At 45.8% G+C, this 20,828-nt stretch overlaps 1 protein-coding gene across 7 annotated transcripts in view; it reads left to right on the forward strand.

The window, feature by feature from the left end:
* LOC119952452 (sestrin-1-like) overlaps positions 1-20,828 on the forward strand; it is a 71,897-nt gene that overhangs the window by 36,785 nt on the left and 14,284 nt on the right. For 5 of the 7 annotated variants that reach the window (XM_038776221.1, XM_038776223.1, XM_038776224.1 and 2 more), the window contains 6 exons: positions 5,965-6,030; positions 8,630-8,821; positions 13,879-14,061; positions 15,606-15,845; positions 19,230-19,380; positions 20,207-20,325. In XM_038776221.1, coding sequence (XP_038632149.1) covers positions 5,965-6,030; positions 8,630-8,821; positions 13,879-14,061; positions 15,606-15,845; positions 19,230-19,380; positions 20,207-20,325 — 951 coding nt within the window. Of the gene's footprint in view, positions 1-5,964; positions 6,031-8,619; positions 8,822-13,878; positions 14,062-15,605; positions 15,846-19,229; positions 19,381-20,206; positions 20,326-20,828 lie in introns of all 7 variants that reach the window. The other 2 variants (XM_038776227.1, XM_038776225.1) reach the window with 1 other exon arrangement.

A 20,828-nucleotide genomic window follows, 5' to 3' on the forward strand; every position in this document is an offset into this window, starting at 1 on the left:
GATAGGGAAGAAAACAAATTTAACCCCAAAATTCTGATGTTAGATAACATCATCAGAAGTACATTTTTACAGATATATATTTAAAAAATCAAAATGAATGTTGTACTGCAGTGTGTGATGCTGACCAGCCTTTCAAGAATGGGGAATATTTGGATACGAGCCCAGAACAAGTCTGAGCATATGTTCCTGAGCAGCAATTACTTTCAAGGAAACTTAAAGGACCTTCAGAACTGAAGGGGTGACAAAGTCTTGCCTTTGGTGTGTACGGTGCTTGACCAGCTGGTGCTCGGAGAAATATATAGAAACTTGTGGTCTGAATTTAAATTGTACTGTTGGTGGGCTTTCAACAAGTGGGCCAACCTGTAGGGTTTCATGGTCGCTTTTTCATGCAACACTTGGGACATTGTGGTTCCAGCAAAATCTAATAGATGTGTAACATTTCCAGATTGTCTCACTGGATCGTAACAATAGTATCCCCTTGTGATTTGGACTAAACATTTGTATCTTTTTGCATGAATCTCCTTGAAAGACTGCGTTAACCAATAGGTGAGACAAGGTTTTATCTTAGATGCTTTTATTTCACGGTAAATTGAACATAGGGCAATAGTTAATCATGTAATTCAATCTGTAAAACTTGGTGCAATAAAATGGAAATAATAACTATACCACCCTACCCTGCTTGACTCAAAGCTAATACGCTAACTCCATAGAACCATAGAATTCCTACATTGCAGGAGGAGGCCATTCGGTCCATCAAGTCTGCACCGATCTGCTGAAAGAGCACCCTACCTAGGCCCACTCCCCTGCCCTATCCCCGTACTACCACCTAACCTACATGTCTTTGGACGCTAAGAGGCAATTTAGCATGGCCAATCCACTTGCACTGTACATCTTTGGACTGTGGAAGGAAACCGGAGCACCCGGAAGAAACCCACGCAGACACTGGGAGAACGTTCAAACTCCATACAGACAGTCACCTAAGGCTGGAATTGAACCCAGGTCCCTGGCACTTGGACATTCCAATGGTTGTGAAAGATGCAAGTTCTTTCTTTAATAGGCAACAACATTCCATTTGCCTCTCTTCGCCCGCAGTATGAACATCTATTCAGAGTCCTTGGGATGAGATAATGGTCCCCCTGTTGTTTCCCACAGTCCTTCATAATGTTGTTCGTGTCTGGCTTTAGTATAAGTTGGAAAGTGGCTGTTGCCTTTTTTTAAACAGTGGAAATCCAATATTTTAAAGTACTTTTCTTTTACATAGCCTTTAAATAGAACAATGCGCAAAAAATAATTAAATCCTGAAATATGACAGCTGAATTTTAAGCTTGCGAGAGAGACCCATTCACTGCCGCTTGATTGAAGGCTGACAGGGGAAGGAATGTCTGGAGAATACTTCTTGATCAAAACACTCCTCCTCATCTCTCCTTTCGAAAAATAAAAGCTACGCATTTGTTTTCGCAGTTGACATCAATGTATTTATTTCTTCTTGGTGGGGAAGAAAGGGTTAACATTTTTTTTTCTATGACAGAAGAAAGTTTTAGTATTTAAATAAAACTCAGTGCAGGAAACCAAGTAACTCTTCCTCTCAAACCGTAAAGGACTAAAGAAAGCCGTCAGCTGCAGTCTCAAAAACTTGGTCTCAGTCCAAGGTGATGAATTGTTTAATGCTGACATGCTGTGAATTTCAGCATCCAAAGTTAGTCTTTGTGGAATACCTTTTTCCATAATGTTGGTTGAACTGAAGGCCTGATGCATTGGGAGACCAGGCCGCTGTGACATTGTGTTGGTATGGGCTTCTCAACTTGTTGCATTTGGAGGAGACATCCTGCAGCAAGACTTCAACAAAGTTTTACATTTATTCTCTGCGCAGTTTCTGTGGTTATTTAGGAGGGGAGGTTGGTGCAGGGGAAATGGAACACTTTGCCATTTCAGGCATCCGTAGTGCCAGCATTTAGCAACCTGCGACAGTTATATCACGCCTCAAATGTAGTGTGAACGAAGCGGAGAACCTCAGAAGAGTAACTCCTACACAAGCCTCCAACAGCGAGACTGCCAATATGTCAGAGTATTGTTAGTTTTCTATTGATGTCTGTGAGCCGGGACTGTTGGGGTGAAGGTCTCCACAGTTTACTGACTAAAATGCTCCTATGTGAACTTAGGTGCAAGTGGGCACCAGCCTACAGCACACAGTTACCCATGAAATGGCACAAATACAATAGTCTCAGTTTGGCTTCAGTGTTGGTTTATGTGGGAAGAGTGAAAAAAGGCACAGTGCTGCAGTGAGATTTTGTTTTTCACAAATGGAACTTGGGCGCATTTTTTGGGTCAGGGGTTTCCCTGTGAACGTTTTATGCTGACTATGTGGCGAAATTGGCAATGAGCATTTCACTCTCCAACATGGACACCTGCCACCCTGATCAGCATTAGAAAAACTTGCAGTGCAAACATTCCCCAGTATCAGTGGCAGGTAGCGTTCAAACTCTTTGCGTCTTCAGTGCGTCAGCGGCTGTGCCAAAACTGAAGAAGTAAAAGGTAAAGTCGCCATAGTCCCAGATTACCATAAGATGCTTTCCCCCTTGAGGGGAGAGCTAACTGGTGGTGATTTAACCTGAGGATCACTGCACCTCGGGTGAGGGGCAAGGTTGAAAAGGCAGGGCCACTCAGCCAGTGCAGGAATGCTGCTGGCCTTGCTCTGCATCAGCTGGCTAGCCAAATGAGCTAAACTGCATTTTTTGGATGCAACGACATAGGACCCAATATGGTGGGTGGACAGGCAGCATGTGCACATTGACTGGAAGCATAATGCGTACCATATCAGTAAAGACAAAGGAGAGGCACCTTTAGCCATATATAATACAGGTGTTGGGCCCTTTGGGGGCGGGTTTCGGTCAGTTGGCTGGACAGCTGGTTTGTGACACAAAGCAATGACAACAGAGCGTTCAATTCCAGTACTGGTTGAGCTTATTCATGAAGGCCCTGCCTTCTCAAACTTGCCCCTCACCTGAGGTGTGGTGCTCCTCAGGTTAAATCACCACCGATCAGCTCACGCCCTCAAAGGGGAAAGCATCCTATCATCACCTGGGACTATGGCGACTTTACTTACTTCAGGCCCATTGCAGGTAAAAGAGTGTCTCTTCTTTTTGCAGTGAACATTAAAATATAGTGCCCAGCCCAGCTTATGGAGGACTTCAGACTTCTCCAATCAGGGAGACAGGGCACAAATAACCCCCCCCCCCCCCCCCCCCCCCAACCTCCCAAGCAAGTAAAATTGGCTGTGGCCTAATTTCCAGATTAAATGGAAATGTTCTGCCTTGAGCTACATCTGCAATCCCACTTGCGGCTGGTGTGGGAAATGGAAATATAAGTTGGCATGATGTTGAGACTTGTTGTTGAAGATAAACTCTGCATCTAACTGTGCTAATGCTCACTGAAAAGTAAAATGTGCTGATGTTGGTTCCTGAAATTGGAGAGTTTTCCATTGTTCGACAGTGATTGGCTTCGGAATATGGTTGGGATTTTTGTGTAGGAGGCAAAGGTAACACTACCATTTTACGGTATATGTGTGAGGAGGGAAGAGAGTGGTATGGCACCAGGAAGTATGGTTTAAGCCAGTTCAAATGTCACTTGTGTTAACGTGCTGAAATGGCTTTTAACCGTACCTTTTGTAAGGTGAACACAGGGACATCGAAGTTGAAAATGGTGCCATTTGCCTGACCGACAAAGCTGTAGGGTATCTTGTACCACTTGGGTGCAAATCTACACCGATTGCATCTTTGGGTTCATGCTATCAATTATTATTAAAGGGTTTCAGTGGCCAACTCCTTAAAGACTCCGTTGTGCGTACAGCTTTGATAACTACAAAGAATCAGTCGTCTTTGAAACAACTTATTATTTACTGAAGCTGCTGCAATGCACACTTTTCCAGAGCTACCATGGGCATGATAGTGCCAGCAAACACTGAAAAACTATACCGCATTCTTTTAAAGTGTTGGCGTGATCTTTTTCCAGTGTGAGTAATAACTGACCTTTAATCATTAATAACCATTTTGCCGTGGCCAACATTTATTGTCACTTTTTTGCCTCCATTTTGCGTTTTCCCCTTTTCCTTGTAAAGCTGTTTTTATGTTTAAACCTCACTCTTTTCCATTTCTCCCTCTACCTTCATTCTTCTATCTCTGGCTCTGTGTATCACCTTTGATTCTATTGTTACTTGCCTCTTTCCTTTCCTGTTCTGCTTAATATTTTTTTCGCATTTGTTTTTCTCTGTTGACATTTTGCTATTCTCTCTGCTTCTAGTTTTTTTTTCTGTTCTCTGCCTCTGTTTTTGGTTCTCCTCCCGGCTACTAAATATTGCTCTCTCAGCCTTTGTGTGTTTCTTTATCTGCCTTTTGAGCTACTCTGTCCAGCTATACAGTAGCGTAATGTGATAGATGAAGTTCAGAATACACTGATAGATTATCACTTCGGTGCTGTGTTGACACGACCTAGATGCGAGCAGCACCACTGTTCCACATTTCACTACACGGACACATATTTGCAGATCTCCACAGTACGAGCTGGACGTGCTTCTCTGCGTCCCGGGTTATTTGAAACCCCCTCAACAGTCTTGTGTTTACTGTAAAGCTTTTCAGTGCCAGAATTTTAAACAGCTTTGCCTGCTGCACAATTATTGGACTGATTGATGTGTTTGTAGGCACTGCCTCAGACGTGGGTATGGTTCCATAGGCAAGGACCACCCAGTGGTACATCATTCTCATAGTTATTAATATCTGAACCTAGTGATCGTTGGCTGGCTATTTTGTCATATAGGGTACAATAGCTGAACCTGGTCTTGTCATCACTCATTGTCCTTTCACCCACCAACTTGTAATTATATAGCTTCTTAAATGTAGCAAAATGTCTCAAGTTGCCACACAAGAGTGTAATCAATCAAGGCAGATAAGGAGACATTACGGCACTGACTAAAAGCTGGGACATGGGTTTTAAGGAATGTATTTTCTTTATTTCTCACTTCTTCCCTAGGTTATTTGCCTACTTTACTTCCTTTGTGTCCTTTGAAGAGTATAAGTTAAAATGCTGGCAGTAAATCATCCCTGCAAAACATTTCCCCATGCAAGTGAATGATGCAAGGTTCATGTACCAAGTCCCCAGTAGCCAGTGTTTTCAGAGATATGGATTCCTTTCAACCTCTGCTGAAACTTTTGGCAAACGTTTGCCTCTCTGTTGCAAAATTTCACACTTTTTTTCAATTTAGCATTCACAACTGTAGTCAATGCTGTCCTGACCTTTCTTCCCTTGTTTCGTCTAACCCCCAAATATACCTCTTCCACTTCCATCCCGCATGCTGTGGAATTGAAGGCCGGGATCTTCTGGCCCCATCGTGGCCGCCCCTGGAGATTCGGCGGCCCAGTCAAAAGCCCACTGACTTTTGGCAGAGCTAGACGATCCTGGCGAGCGGGGCTAGAGAAGTCCGCAGTCTGCCTGTTGCTTTAACTTATTATTCCACTTAAAATATCAAAGGGTTTTAAAACCAAACCTGGCGTTGTCTAATTGTTATTTCCTGATTTACCTCCTCTTGTTTCTTTTAAACCACTGCCAGTGTTCTGCGCAGTGGGCCTTGACTTCACAACTATGTTTCTAAATATACTTATAAAAGAAGAGAGGAAATCAACTGAAGCTGGTTTAGCACAGTGGGCTAAACAGCTGGCTTTTAATGCAGACCAATGCCAGCAGCGCTTGTTCAATTCCTGTACTGGCCTCCCCGAAACAGGCGCCGGAATGTGGCGACTAGGGGCTTTTCACAGTAACTTCATTGAAGCCTACTTGTGACAATAAGCAATTATTATTATTATAATAATATAATAACCAGAAGCTTGCCTGGTTGTGAAAAGAACTTTGACAAGTAGCCGAATAGTACGTCAATCTGGTGTTTGATAACATTTGTTTCTCCTGATTCTCTTACAGGAGCGGGCAGGCAGGGTCCCTCGACCATGCACCAATGGGCAAAATCCATTGATACCCGAGCATGAGGTAATGTTCAAATTAATTGTTTACTGAAAGGAGATTTGGAAAATTAGCTATTTTGGTTTTTTTTTAAATTCTTGCACGGGCTAACTCTAGAGACGGTTGCTATTAGTGGGCTCCTGCGACTAACACTGAGGGATAGTTCTACAGGCATTTTCGGGCCACCAACATCTTGTCCATTGGCTTTTGCTCAAGGGAGGGATTTTCAGTTATAAGGACATCATTGCCAACCCAATTCTATCATACTGAAGTCCAATAGGTCACCGGATAAAAATCAAATATTGGAATCCTGTCTGATTAATTTTTCAACTCCCAAGCCCAACTGCAGTTTCGCTGGCCCATATTGCTGTCCCCGCCCGGAAAAAACCCGAATGGCCCAGTTTACCCTTGCGTGTTGAGAAGCCATCTCAAGAGCAATTATTAAAAAGGTTTTCATTTATTTTGCCAACAATTTATGTTTGCAGGCTTTTGGTTGCTTTCTTTTTCATCGGTACCTGTGGCTATTAGACGAGAGAGTAAATGTGCGGCCTTCCCTCCTAGATAAACCTGTGCTGCTGTGTAACCAGACATTAAGCATAGATTACAGAAACATGAGTGACCCTTCCCTCATGTTCTTCCAATTCCTGGGGAAGCGAGTGCTTTTCCTCTTGATGTTTTCCACCAAATGCACACTTGGCCTATGCCAGCGTTGTGGGAAATATAACATCACAACATGATGTTATATGTTAAGGGCAGCACGGTAGCATTGTGGATAGCACAATTGCTTCACAGCTCCAGGGTCCCTGGTTCGATTCCGGCTTGGGTCACTGTCTGTGCAGAGTCTGCACATCCTCCCGATGTATGCGTGGGTTTCCTCCGGGTGCTCCGTTTTCCTCCCACAGTCCAAAGATGCGCTGGTTAGGTGGATTGGCCATGATAAATTGCCATTAGTGTCCAAAATTGCCCTTCGTGTTGGGTGGGGTTGCTGGGTTATGGGCATAGGGTGGAAGTGTTGACCTCTGGTAGGGTGCTCTTTCCAGGAGCCGGTGCAGACTCGATGGGCCGAATGGCCTCCTTCTGCACTGTAAATTCTACGATATGAATTAGGAGCAGAAGAAGGCCATTTGGCCCCTTGAGCCTGTTCTGCCATTTTGATAAGACCATGCCTGATCTGATTGTAGCCTCTACTTTCCTGTCTGCCCACCCCCTCCCCCCACCGTACCCTTTGGCATCCTTGTCAGTAAAAAAATCTTATCCAACTCAACCTTAAAGATATTCAAAGACCCAGCCTCTGCCGGGGGAGAGATTACCGACCTTCTGAGGGAGAAACTTCTCCTCACCTCAGTCTTAAATGGGAGACCCCCTTAAGTTAAACTGTTTACCCTAGTTCTAGTCTCTCCCCAATGGGAAACGTCCTTTCAATAGCCAACCGATCAGGTCCCTTCATGATCTTGTATGTTACAATAAGGTCACTTCTCATTCTTCACAACCACAAAAGCTACAGGCCCAACCTGTCTAACTTTTCCTCATAAGACAGCCCCTTCATCCTAGGGATCAGTCGAGTGAATGTTCTCTGCACTGCTTTTAATCCAATTATGTCCTGTCTTAAATAAAGAGACCACTGTAAGTTCCTCTCCAGCCCAGAGCAGTGTTCCAATCCCAGGCATCGGGCAGGCAACACAAACTCATGGACTTGCTCTCGGCTAAAGAGAATTGTGTCGATCCCCCGACCATACTGTCCGCTACTTTCCTATTAACTCCCCCCACTTGAATCGCTTCCTCATTGCACCCTCCTGCCCCTGACTGTGGACCAAATCAGAAAATCCTAGCCTAAGCGGTGTGACTCCCTCCTGGACAAAGTATCCAGGTAACTTTCCCCTTCCCAAATGCACCGCAGTGTCCGAAGCTCAGACTACAACTCATTAACTCTGAGTCGAATTTCCTTGAGCTGCAGGCACATTGGTAAGCACCAGTTCTCACATACTGCAGCTACAGCACATTGCCTGCCCTGCCATCTATAGTGTTTAGATTAATGAATTATTTGACTAGTCTTGCTTATGCCTGTATTCCTGTTATCTCAATTAGTGTTCTGCTTACCCCAATTGATGTCCTAGTTGAGATGAATTGGAAATACTCACTGGCCACATATAATGAATAAAACAAATATAGGAGGAAATTCTTCACCCAAAGGGTTGTGAATTTATGTAATTCCCTGCCCAGTGAAGCAGTTGAGGCTCCTTCATTAAATGTTTCCAAGATAAAGATAGTTTTTTGAAGAATAAAGGGTTATGGTGTTCGGGTGGGGAAGTGGAGCTGAGTCCACAAAAGATCAGCCATGATCTCATTGAATGGCGGAACAGGCTCGAGGGGCCAGATGGCCTACTCCTGCTCCTAGTTCTTATCTTCTTATAATGAGTTGCATACACATGAAGTGGGGGAAATGTTAAAAGTTGTAACCACTTACGTTTCGCTTTCCACATTTGGGAGGAGATGGTATGGGCGAAGCTAAAGAAAGCTTGTGAAATTGATAAACTTGATGACTAGCCTGGTTTATTTGAAGTGAATGGGTTTTAAGGAATTATACTGACTTTGCTGTTGTGTTTGTTTTTAATGTTGGATCAACAAGACGGGTGCAGAGAATGAGCGGACCCACCTGTTGTTTGTGAGGGCACTGGGCAGCAGGAGCTGCCTAGACGGAGTCGTGCAGCTCATGGGATGCCACCCTCAATACCTGGAGACATTCCTGAAAACCCAACACTACCTGCTACATATGGACGGACCCCTCCCCTTCCACTACCGACACTACATCGCCATCATGGTAACGTCATGTCTCTTTTCTGCCGAGCTTTGGAAAATAGCATGGTTTGGTGTGGCATTAATGCATGGGGTTTAGCAACCACTTTGCGGAGTTTCATATTTTGCTCTCTCTGTACAGGAGGGACAGACATTCAGAAGAGATTTCATTACTGGTGCGTGTCACACTAACCCTTCATGGTTACTCTTGGAGCAGGCTGACCTGTGCAGCCTCTCAGTCACAGGCCTCACTGGCTTAGAGGAACACTTGTAAAGGGAGCATACCTAAGAAGGATAGAGTGAGGGTTTATGATTTGCTTTTCCCTTTTTCCAATCTTTTTTTTGCTGTGTCAGATCTTATGTTTTAAACCTGTAACACCCAATAATAATAACTTGCATTTATACAAGCACCTCCAATGTAGTAAAACATCCCACGATGCTTCACAGGAGTATTATCAAACAGAAATTCACACCATGTTACAAGGGAGATCATTTGACAGGAGAATGAAAGCTTGGTCAGAGACGATTGTTTAATGGAAGAGAGAGAGATGAAGGGACAGGGAGGTTTAGGGATGGGATTCAAAAGACACGTCTGCCAATGAAGGGGTGATTTTTAAAAAAATAGAGCAGATGCAACAGACCAGAATTGGGAGGGTCACAAATTTTTCATGGGATTGTAGGATTGGAAGAGACCATGGGAATAAGGAAGAGGCATGGGCAAGGAGGGATTTGAACACAAATTTAAGAACTTTAAAATTAAGACACCCTCTACAGAGGGTGTTAGGTGTGCTGAAGCAGAGATTCTCATGGTAGTCAGCATGCCACTAATAGAATTTTCAAAACAGGATGCCCACTGAAGCAATTGAATCTCCTTGTGGTGTCTAGTAATAGAATGCATCCTCCACTGTGGGAGCTGGACTACTGCAATAATCTAACCCACTGAGGTGTACTTCAACAAATGTGTTGTAGGCAAGTCGCCAGCTTTAATAAATCAGGATTCCTATACAGGACCTTTTCATAGACCGTTCATTGATTTCTTGGGTCCTTGTGTCTCTGTCTTGAGTCACTTAAGGTTGGGATGCCATGAAAGCCAGGGTTCAGCTACAGCGTCTATTTCAGACTCAAGACCCGACTAAAATCACAATGTCTTCTTTCGGCCTTTATTCTGATCTCAGGAGGTTTGGGGGAATTTTAGTTTGTGTTATTTCCCTATAGCCTCCTGACACATGTACCATTTCCAGTCTAGGCAGGGCTTTTTTTCATTCCTCTGGGTAAATCCCTGTCACTTCTGGTTAATGTTTTAAGCATTTTTATTAGAGTCATAGATGTTTACAGCATGGAAACAGGCCCTTTGGCCCAGCTTGTCCATGCCGCCCAGTTTCTGTCACTACGCTAGTCCCACTTGACTGCATTGGCCCATATCCCTCTGTACCCACTCTGCTCATGTAACCGTCTAACTTTTTTAAAGGAAAGAATTGTAGCCGTCTCAACCACTGCCTCTGGCAGCTCGTTCAGATGCTCACCACCCTCTGTGTGACAAATTTTCCCCTCTGGTTTCTTTTATATCTCTCCCCTCGCACCTTAAACTAGACTCCTCTACCTTTGGGAAAAGATGTTGACCTTATCTATGCCTCACATTATTTTATAAACCTCTATAAGATCACCCCTAAGCCTTCTACGCTCCAGGAAAAAAAATCCCAGACTATCCAGCCTCTCCTTATAACTCAGACCATCAAGTCCTGGTAGCATCCTTGTAAATCTCTTCTGCACTCTTTCTGCACTTTCACCTGAGGAAGGAGCAGTGCTGAGAAAACTAGTGATTCGAAACAAACCTGTTGGACTTTAACCTGGTCTTGTAAGATTTCTTACTGTGCTCACCCCAATCCGACGCCAGCATCTCCACATCATGGCACTCTTTCTAGTTTAACAATATCCTTTGTATAATAGGGTGACCAGAACTGAACACAGTATTCCATGTGTGGTCTTACCAATGTCTTGTACAACTTCAACAAGACGTCCCAACTTCTGTATTTAATTTTCTGACCAATAAAATCTAGCATGCTGAATGCCTTCTTCAACACCCTGTCCACCTGCGGCTCCACCTTCAAGGAGCTATGAACCTGTACCCCTATATCTCTTTGTTCTGTAACTTGCCCCAACTCCCTACCATTAACTGAGTAGGTCCTGCTCTGATTTGATCTACCAAAATGCATCACCTCACATTGATCTAAATTAAACTCCATCTGCCATTCATTGGCCCACTGGCCTAATTGGTCAAGATCCTGTTGCAATCTTATATAACCTTCTTCACTATCCACGATGCCACCAATCTTGGTGCCATCTGCAAACTTACTAACCATGCCTCCTACATTCTATCCAAATCATTAATATAAACAACAAATAACAGTGGACCCAGCACTGATCCCTGAGGCGCACCACTGGTCACAGGCCTCCAGTTTGAAAAACAACCCTCCACAACCACCCCAAGGCTTCAGTCGCCAAGCCAATTTTGTATCCAATTGGCTACCTCCCCCTGGATTTCGTGAGATTTAACCTTTTGCAACAACCTATCATGCAGTACCTTGTCAAAGGCCTTGCTAAAGTCCATGTAGACAACGTCGACTGCACTGCCCTCATCTACCTTCTTGCTTACCCTTTCAAAAAACTCAATCAAATTCATGAGACATGACTTTCCCCTTACAAAGTCATGCTGCCTTTCCCTAATTTGCCCTTGCCTGTCTAAATGCCTGTAGATCCTGACACACAGAATAACGTCTAACAATTTACCCAATACAGAAGTAAGGCTAACCGGTCTGTAGTTCCCAGGCTTATCCCTACAACTCTTCTTAAACAAGGGCACAACATTTGCTACCCTCCAATCTTTAGCCACCTCCTGTGGCTGTCGATGATTCAAATATCTCAGCTAGGGGGTCGGCAATTTCCTCCCTAGCCTCCCACAACATCCTGGGATACATTTCATCTGATCCTGGGGATTTATCTATCTTGATGCGCGTTAATACCTCCTGCACCTCCTTCTCTGTAATATGTACACTCCTCAAGGCATCACTTTTTATTTCCCTAAATTTCTACCTTTCTCAACAGTAAATACTGACAAGAAATATTAATTTAGGACCTCTCCCATCCCTAATGGACCTGTACATTGATGAACTTATTTATCCTAAAGAGGCCCTACCCTCTCCCAAGTTACCCTTTATGTATCTGTAAAAGCTCTTTGGATTTTCCTTTGCCTTATCTACTCCGACAAACCCTTTACTTTTCAAGGGATCCACTTGATCCCAGATGCCTATGCATGTCATATCCTTCCCTTTGACCATGGCCTCAATATCCTGAGTCATCCAGGATTTCCTCCTTCTACCAGCCTTACCCTTCACTCTAAGAGGAATGTGCTCACCCTGAACGTTTTTGAAAGACTCCCACTTACCAGCTGCCTCCTTGCCTGCAAATAGGCACCCCCAATCAACTTTTGAAAGTTCCCACCTAATAGCCTCGAAATTGGCCTTGCCCCAATTTAGAATTTTAACTTTTGGGCCAGATCTATCATACTCCATAGCTATCTTAAAACTAATGGAATTATGGTCACTGGTCCCAAAGTGATCCCTTGCTAATCCTTCCGTCACCTGCCCTTCCTTATTCCCCAACAGGAGGTTAAGTTTTTACCCCCTCTCTAGTCGGGCCATCCACATATTGAATGAGGAATTCTTCCTGAATACACTCGACAAATTTCTCTCCATCCAAACCCCTAGTGCTATGGCTGTCCTAGTTAATATTAGGAAAGTTAAACTATTACCACCCTATTTTTCTGGCAGGAAATACTGAGTGCGATGGATTAACGCAGCTGTTTGAGGGAGCCGAACGAATGAAAGACAGTTAATGCTGAACTATCTCTGTGATAGAGATTGTGGGGGAAGAATGATCACTTCAGTAAATGTGGGATGTCTTCCTCCACTTTCTGTAGTGGCTCCCTCTTTTTATGTTAACTTCAGGAACTTCTTCTGGCTCGCATTCTGTGCTGACAATTGGAATGACCAATGTTTTTTGTTGATAGTTATACCACTATATCAGTTCAGCTCCTGTGTGATATTAGCCTCAATGACCTCACCCTAACTTTGTCTCAATGGAAATCTCTACTTGTTAAGCCAGCACCTGCATCACTCAAGCTCAATAGTTTTACATGTTCACTATTTTACAAAATGCTCAAACATTGAATACAAAAATTCTAATTCTCTGTGACAATTTTTTTTAAAGAAGAGTTGCTTGGAGCATGCCTCTTTTAAAACAAATCATTCATTTTTAAACTAAGGTTACGCTTTGAAGGCAGAGAAACTCACAAGTGCCTAAATCCTTCTTCCCCGTACCATGTCCTCCCTATTTCACCGTATGGTGCGAAATGGTTTCAGAGTAAGGAACCCAGTATCTGTTCGGAGGTGGAACGAGCTCGTGATTGTTTCTTTCTCCAGTGCTGTGTCTGAGAATTCCGTTTTCCTCAAAATTTACTCCCATGATCTTGCTGAATGGTGGAGCAGATCAAGGGGCCGAATGGCATGTTCCTGCTCATATTTCTTGCGTCTCTTTGCCTCAGTGCCACACAAGTTGGTACAATGGCCAATCAAGGAACATTGTTTAATTTACTGTGGCTTCAGGTCCTAGGGCAGCACAGTAGCAAAGTGCTTAGCACAAATGCTTCACAGCTCCAGGGTCCCAGGTTCGATTCCCGGCTTGGGTCACTGTCTGTGCGGAGTCTGCGCGTTCCCCCCGTGTGTGTGTGGGTTTCCTCTGGGTGCTCCGGTTTCCTCCCACAGTCCAAAGACATGCAGGTAGGTGGATTGGACAAGATAAATTGACCTTAGTGTCCAAAATTGCCCTTAATGTTGGGTGTGGTTACTGGGTTATGGGGATAAGGTGGAGGTGTGGAGCTCTTTCCAAGAGCCGGTGCAGACTCGATGGGCCGAATGGCCTCCTTCTGCAGTGTAAATTCTATGATAATCTTGATTTTTGTTTGTTAAACAATCGCTCTCACACTCTCTCTCTCTCTCTCTCTCTCTCACATACGCACCTTTCTAGGCGGCAGCCCGACACCAGTCCTCTTATTTGGTGGAGGTTCACATTAATCAGTTTTTGCAGGTGGGTGGTGACCCACAGTGGCTGAAGGGACTCGACTGTATCCCTCAGAGACTGAGGAACCTTAATGAGATCAACAAAATCCTGGCACATAGGCCCTGGCTCATCACCAAACAACACATTGAGGTGAGATTCATCCTTCTAAGAACCGTACATGCCATCTGGGTTGAGGGTGAATTTGAGCCACCATTCAACCACATCCTATATATATGTTTGGATTTCCCTGAGAAACGATTGTTTTGAAATAAATAAAATGATAAACTTAAAACAGCAAGACCATTTTGATCAATTATTATTTCTATTAAAATTAGTTCTGAAGTGTCTGTGTACTCTTCTTGATAATGGCCTCCTTCTGCACTTTATGTTCTGTCTAAATCATTGTGCCTGTGCTAATTCTTTGAAAGAGCTATTAGATTAGACCCACTCATCTGCTCTTTCACATGGTCCTGCAATGTTTAATTTTTTTAAAATAAATTTAGAGTAAATTCATTTTTTCCAATTAAGGGGCAATTTAGCATGGCCAATCCACCTAACCTGCACATCTTTGGGTTGTGGGGGCGAAACCCACGCAAACACTGGGACAATGTGCAAACTCCACACGGACAGTGACCCAGGGCTGGTAGCGAACCTGGGTCCTCGGCACCGTGAGGCAGCAGGGGTAACCCACTGTGCCACCGTGCAGCCCCGCCCTGCAATTTGTTTTCCCATTCATATTTAGTTTCCTTTTGAAAGTTACTATTTAATCTGCTTACACCATACTGCCATGTAGTGCATTCCATAGCAGAACTACTTGTTCTGCATTAACAGAAATCCTGGACCGAATTCTCCTACCCGGCGTCGGCGATGTGGTCGGTGCAGCGTCAGTCAGGGTATGCGCCGACTCCAGGACCCGGGCCAGCACGTGCCCGGCATGCCGATTCGCTGGCTGATTGGCCTGGCTCGCGATTGGGGCCCCACCAGTTGGCGGGCCGGCCTCTCTGGCTGGGGGCCTCCTTTCCACCGTGCCGGCTCCTGTAGCCCTGTGCCGTTTGGCGTTGGGGCCGGTGCGGGGAAGAAGGCCACTGCGCATGCGCTAGTTGCCGCTGGCCCAACTAAGCATGCGCGGACCCCGCAGCGCCAGGTTCACGCCGGGATCGGCAACTGGAGCGGCGTGGACCGCTCCAGCATCGTGCTAGCCCCCTGTGGGCCGGAGAATGGGGTCCCGGAATGGGCGCCGAAGCCGGAGTAAAACACTCCCGTTTTTGCACCGGCGCCGACACTTAGCCGCCCGATGGGAGAATCCCGCCCCCTATTTCCCTGGTTCTTTTGCCAGTTACCTTTAAATCTGTGTCTTCTGGTTCACAAAACACCCAACACTGAAAACAGTTTCTCCTTATTTACTCATCAAAACCACCTCTTAGTTTGTAGAGTGCACGAGCCAAATGTTTCTCCTCTGGGTAAATCTGATGTCTCTTGCCTGGCTCTTTGGGCTCATTTCAAAATAATATTGGAGGCCTGGGAGTCTCTCTCTTGTGTGTGTGTGTGTGTGTGTGTGTTGGGAGAGGGTGGTGGGAGGGAGGGAATCCAGAAAAATTAATCAATGAAATAAGTGAAGCAGGGGAAAAACAATTAAATCATTATTTTTTTCCCACCTTATAAAATTTAGCATTTTGCATTTTCCATCTACCTAGAACTTGCTTAAAATCGGCGAGCACTGTTGGTCACTGGCAGAGCTGGTCCATGGGGTCGTGCTGCTGGCTCATTACCACTCGCTGGCGAGTTTTGTTTTCGGCTGTGGGATTAGTGCTGAGGGAGGACACGAGGGTGGCCATGTCTTAAGGCCATCATCAATTAACAACCAGTGCTCCAGCGATACGACTAACGGGAACGGCAACATCCCAGACCCGTCACTGGCACATCGCAGGCGAAGGGTAAGCAACACCTTTTTTGTGAGGAGATAGGGGTGGGAGGGTAATATTAGGCTGTACAGAAAGCTAGAGCAGCAGAGCCCTGGCTGACTTTGCACAGAAGATTGAATTTCAATTATAACCCTTTATAACTGCGAAACATTTTCAGTAGCGGCCTTGCTTTTGCAGGGCGGAATTGGATGAAATTTTATTTGAGTTCGGAGTGGCTTTGCAAGTAATATTTCACAGAAACATGTGGCTGCTTTGAGCCGAAATGGATCCCACCTTTTTCCACGGATAGTGTAGTTGTTTACAGGCAGAGCAATTTCCCCCACCATTTTGAAAAGCAGATTTACCTTCATTGTTGTGTGCATTTGCAGTCTTTTGTAAATGTAGATACACAGTAGCAGTAATCCCAAACAAAATCATCTTGTTACTCCCCTTTTCTCAAGACACAGACTGTTGCTGAAGTACAGTTCCACTGGTACCTCAACCAAATGGCCATTGGTCATGAATAAACCCAGACTGAGAGAGCTGAATTCTTTGCAGACTACAAGAGAGATAGGAGGTGAGGTTGGAAAAGGGTGAGGGGTGGACTGTCAGACCTTCACACCGCCATGTGGATGATGGAGAAAGGCCTTCCCGCCCAGTGGCCAATTATGTCCTTTAAGTGGCCATTTAACAGCTTCCCGCTGCTGCTGGTGAGACAGGTCATTGGGATGGGAGCCCCAATGGCAGCTCATTACTTGCATGGTGGGCCTAAAAACCCATCAGGGCTGCCCCAAACAGCCCAGGAGGGGTAGCCGCTGGATTTCTGACAAAATCCTGGCCCTGTGTTGGAGAAGGCTATTCAGTTCCAGCTATGTATCACAGCTGAGCCCACTCCTGACTCCATCCAGCTTTTGAGCACAAGCCAATGGTGCCTCAGTTGATAGCACACTCCCCCCTGAGACAAAGTTCCCGGTTGAAGTCCCACTCCAGCACATGAGCACAAAAAAATCAATGGCGACTCTTCAGTACTGTGCAGTACTGAGGGAGTGTTGTACCATCCGAGGTGTGACCTTTCAAATGAGACGTCAAAATGAAGCCTGTCTGTCCTCTCGGACAGATGTAAACGATTCCATGATACACCTTCGCAGTAGAACAGGGGAGTTATCCCTGGCCAATATTTTTACCTACAAAAGCAGATTATCTGGTTATTGCTGTACATGGGAGCTTGCTGTGCACTATTTGGCTGCCAGGTTTTCCACAGAAGTGACCAATAATTCATTGGCTGGAAAGTGCCTTGAGACATACGACGGGTATAAAACGCGCTACCTAAATGCTAGTCTTTTTCTTTCTTTCAAATACTTTGCAGTTTAAGTCAACGGACTTCAGTTAGTCTGAACCCTGGTTGTCTTTTCCTCCCTTGTGGTGCTCAAGCCTGTTGCCGTATTCTACTATCCTTGCTGTGAGCAGCAAACACAGCACCAACCATAATTAACCTTTGCTTTCCTGGTCCCGGCATCTCTGTTTCTCTTTGCATTTTCCCACTAAACCATTGGCAAACCTGTCAAGCCTTCCACTGAACTTCCAACTCTGCTGTTGACCTTTTTATATATGAGCTGATTAATTCTCATCAGTTGAAAAGAATAGTGGTTGGGATTTAATCTACATAATGGAACAATTCGAAGGAAGAACATATATATTGGTTAGTTTGTTGGGAGGGGGGTTGGGGTGTGGGGAGATGTGTGTCTGGGCTTTGGTAGGTGATGTGCCGGCTGCATGCGTAATGGGGTTTTGTAGTTGGACACTATGGGCGGGATTCTCCCCTACCCGGCGGGACGGGGGGTCCCGGCGTAGGGGAGTGGCGCCAACCACTCCGGGGTCGGGCCTCCCCAAAGGTGCGGTATTCTCCGTACCTTTGGGGGCTAGCCCGGCGCCGGAGCGGTTGGCACCGCGCCGACTGGCTCAAAAACCGGCGTCAGCGGCCTTTCAGGCTCGCCGCCCGGCAGCGGGGCTGGCCGAAAGGCTTTCGCCAGTTCGCACATGCCTCGGCGGTGACGTCAGCGGCCAGCTGCCTCTGATGTCACCACCGGCGCATGCGCGCTGTGGGTTTCTCTTCCGCTTCCGCCATGGCAGAGGCGGAGGAGAAAGAGTGCCCCCAGGGCACTGACCCGGAGTCTGATCGGGGGGCCCCGATCGCGGGCCTGGCCACCGTGGGGGCACCCCCGGGGTCCGATTGCCCCGCGCCCCCCCCCCAGGACCCCAGGGGCCTGGTCGCGCCGTCGATCCCGCCGCCACCAGAGGTGGTTCAAACCTAAGCGGCGCGAGAGGCCTCCCAGCGGCGGGACTTCGGCCCATCGCGGTCCGGAGAATCGCCGCTGGGGCCTCGCCGATCGGAGTGCCGTGATTCCTGCCCCCGCCACTTCCCGGGTGGCTGAGAATATCTTCCACGGCGGGGGCGGGATTTTCGGCGGCCCCAGGCAATTCTCCGACCCTGCTGGGGGTCGGAGAATTTTGCCCTATATTTGTGTTGTGAGGGGATTAAAAGGTATGACCTTGGTTTTGTCAAGGTGTTAGGGGCGAAGGGAAGTTGAATTCTAAGGGATTGGATTGGATTTGTTTATTGTCACGTGTACCGAGGTACAGTGAAAAGTATTTTTCTGCAAGCAGCTCAACAGATCATTAACTACATGAAAAGAAAAGGAAATAAAAGAAAATACATAATAGGGCAACACAAGGTATACCATGTAACTACGTAAGCACCGGCATCGGATGAAGCATACAGGGGTGTAGTGTTAATCAGGTCAGTCCATAAGAGGGTCATTTAGGAGTCTGGTAACAGCGGGGAAGAAGCTGTTTTTGAGTGTTCGTGCGTGTTCTCAGACTTCTGTATCTCCTGCCCGATGGAAGAAGTTGGAAACATAGTAAGCCGGGTGGGAGGAGTCTTTGATTATGCTTCCCGCTTTCCCCAGGCAGCAGAAGGTGTAGATGGAGTCAATGGATGGGGAGTTATGGGTGGGATTTTCTGGAGAAGGGAAGTTGAATTCTAAGGGTGGGATTTTCCGGAACTTCTGGCCAGCAGAATCTTCCAGTTCCGCCGAAGTCGACCACTGCCGCGTGTTCCCTAGTGGCAGGACGGGCAAGACATGGAAATTGACTTCGTCGGGACCGGAAGATGCCAGCCACAGGAAAGCCCATCGCGGGAGGGCTGGGAAATTCCAGCTTAACGTGCTGAATAAAGAGGATGACAATTCAGGTAGGTGTTTATCAAGTGCAGTGAGAGTCCCTGAAAGACCACGGCTCATAAAAACAGAAAATAAGCACTCAGCCAGTCTGGCAGCATCTGTGGAGAGAGAACCAGAGTTAACTTTTCAGATCAATGGCCATTACCAGTGCTGAATGATTGTATTTTCATTTCTTCAGTCAGTGGATTATTCCAGTGATTCCGAATGTTTGGCAGACAGGATGCAGAAATTCCAGGCAGAGAAAGAGAATGAAGAGGAAATGCTGCGGGAAGAAATATGGATTGGATTGGAGATGGAAAAAGACACAAGTCCCCCAACATTGACCAGGGGTAAGCAAGACTTCCTGCAACTGACTAACTGACTTTATACAGCTATGCTGTCTCAAACCATTTATTTAATTCCCCTTGCCTTGTATTTCATCCTGCCAGTAATTAGTTTCCTTTCCCTGGCACAGGTCTACCTGCTTTTAAGTTGACGCTATTCTTGACGTCATGTGCATGCCCTACATATTTAGAACTGTGAAACAATCGGGAGTGAGATGGAATAGCGTCTTGGAGCTCCACAGTACCACACTATAAAATGGTGGCATCTCCACAGTACCACACTATAAAATGGTGGCATCTCCACAGTACCGCACTATAAAATGGTGGCATCCCCACAGTACCGCACTATAAAATGGTGGCATCTCCACAGTACCGCACTATAAAATGGTGGCATCTCCACAGTACCGCACTATAAAATGGTGGCATCTCCACAGTACCGCACTATAAAATGGTGGCATCTCCACAGTACCGCACTATAAAATGGTGGCATCTACATTTGCTCTCTGTGACTGGACTCGAAACCTCAGCCACACCATTCTCAGGGGATAAAGAAGGGGAAATCCGGGGGTGGGGGGGGGACAAGTCATTGCTGGGTCACTTCATCGGGTCGTGTTAGAGGTCAACACGGGTGCAGCACAGGCAGAAAGTCTCTGAGGAGGTCATCCTATTGATCACTCGCAGAATTGGTGAGACCAGATGAGGGATTTAAAATTGACAACAAAAACTAGAACCCCCTCACAGAGAACCAAAATGGAACAGGAGGGAGAAGATTGTTGTTCTTGCGATACCTTTTAATCTCCTGTCTCTGACATCCTACACTTTGATTACACAGCTCTGGAAGATAAACCTGTTACAATACCTGACTTGTCCTGTTACGTAGAAGACCCCGAGTTTGGTTACCCTGAGTTTGCCAGAAGAAGTGGAGAGCAGCTGCCTGTTTTCCGAGCTCAGGTATGATCTCTGCCATAGAATGTGGCTAAGGATACTCTTACTCTACCATGACATTTAGTGTGTGGGTTCCCATATGTGAAATTTGAAATTAAGACTTATTTACAAGTTGGGAAGGAGAGGTGAAAAGTATAGACCAAATTTGACACGGACGTTAACTTGGTTAATTTATTTTCTTACTTGCAACTTTGTTCCCTTCTTCCTGAAATGAACAAGAGCTGACATTCTGGGCTGGTCTCAGAGGGTGATGAGCACCACAGGGTTGCTGCTGGATTCAAGGGTTCGGGGTGAAGCAAGGATTAGGAGTGAGGTTCATAGCATAAGAAACAGGAGCCTTAGACCCATCAATCCTGCTCCGCCGTTCAGTAACATCATGATTGTAGCCTGAATTAGACTTTCCTGCCTGCCCTCCATAACTCTTGACTTCCACGTAGATCAAAAATCTTTCCGACTCAGCCTTGAATATATTCAGTGGTCCGGCTTCCACTGCTCTCTGTGGAAGAGAA

This window comes from Scyliorhinus canicula, chromosome 17, assembly GCF_902713615.1.
Source record: "Scyliorhinus canicula chromosome 17, sScyCan1.1, whole genome shotgun sequence".
NCBI lineage: Eukaryota > Metazoa > Chordata > Chondrichthyes > Carcharhiniformes > Scyliorhinidae > Scyliorhinus > Scyliorhinus canicula.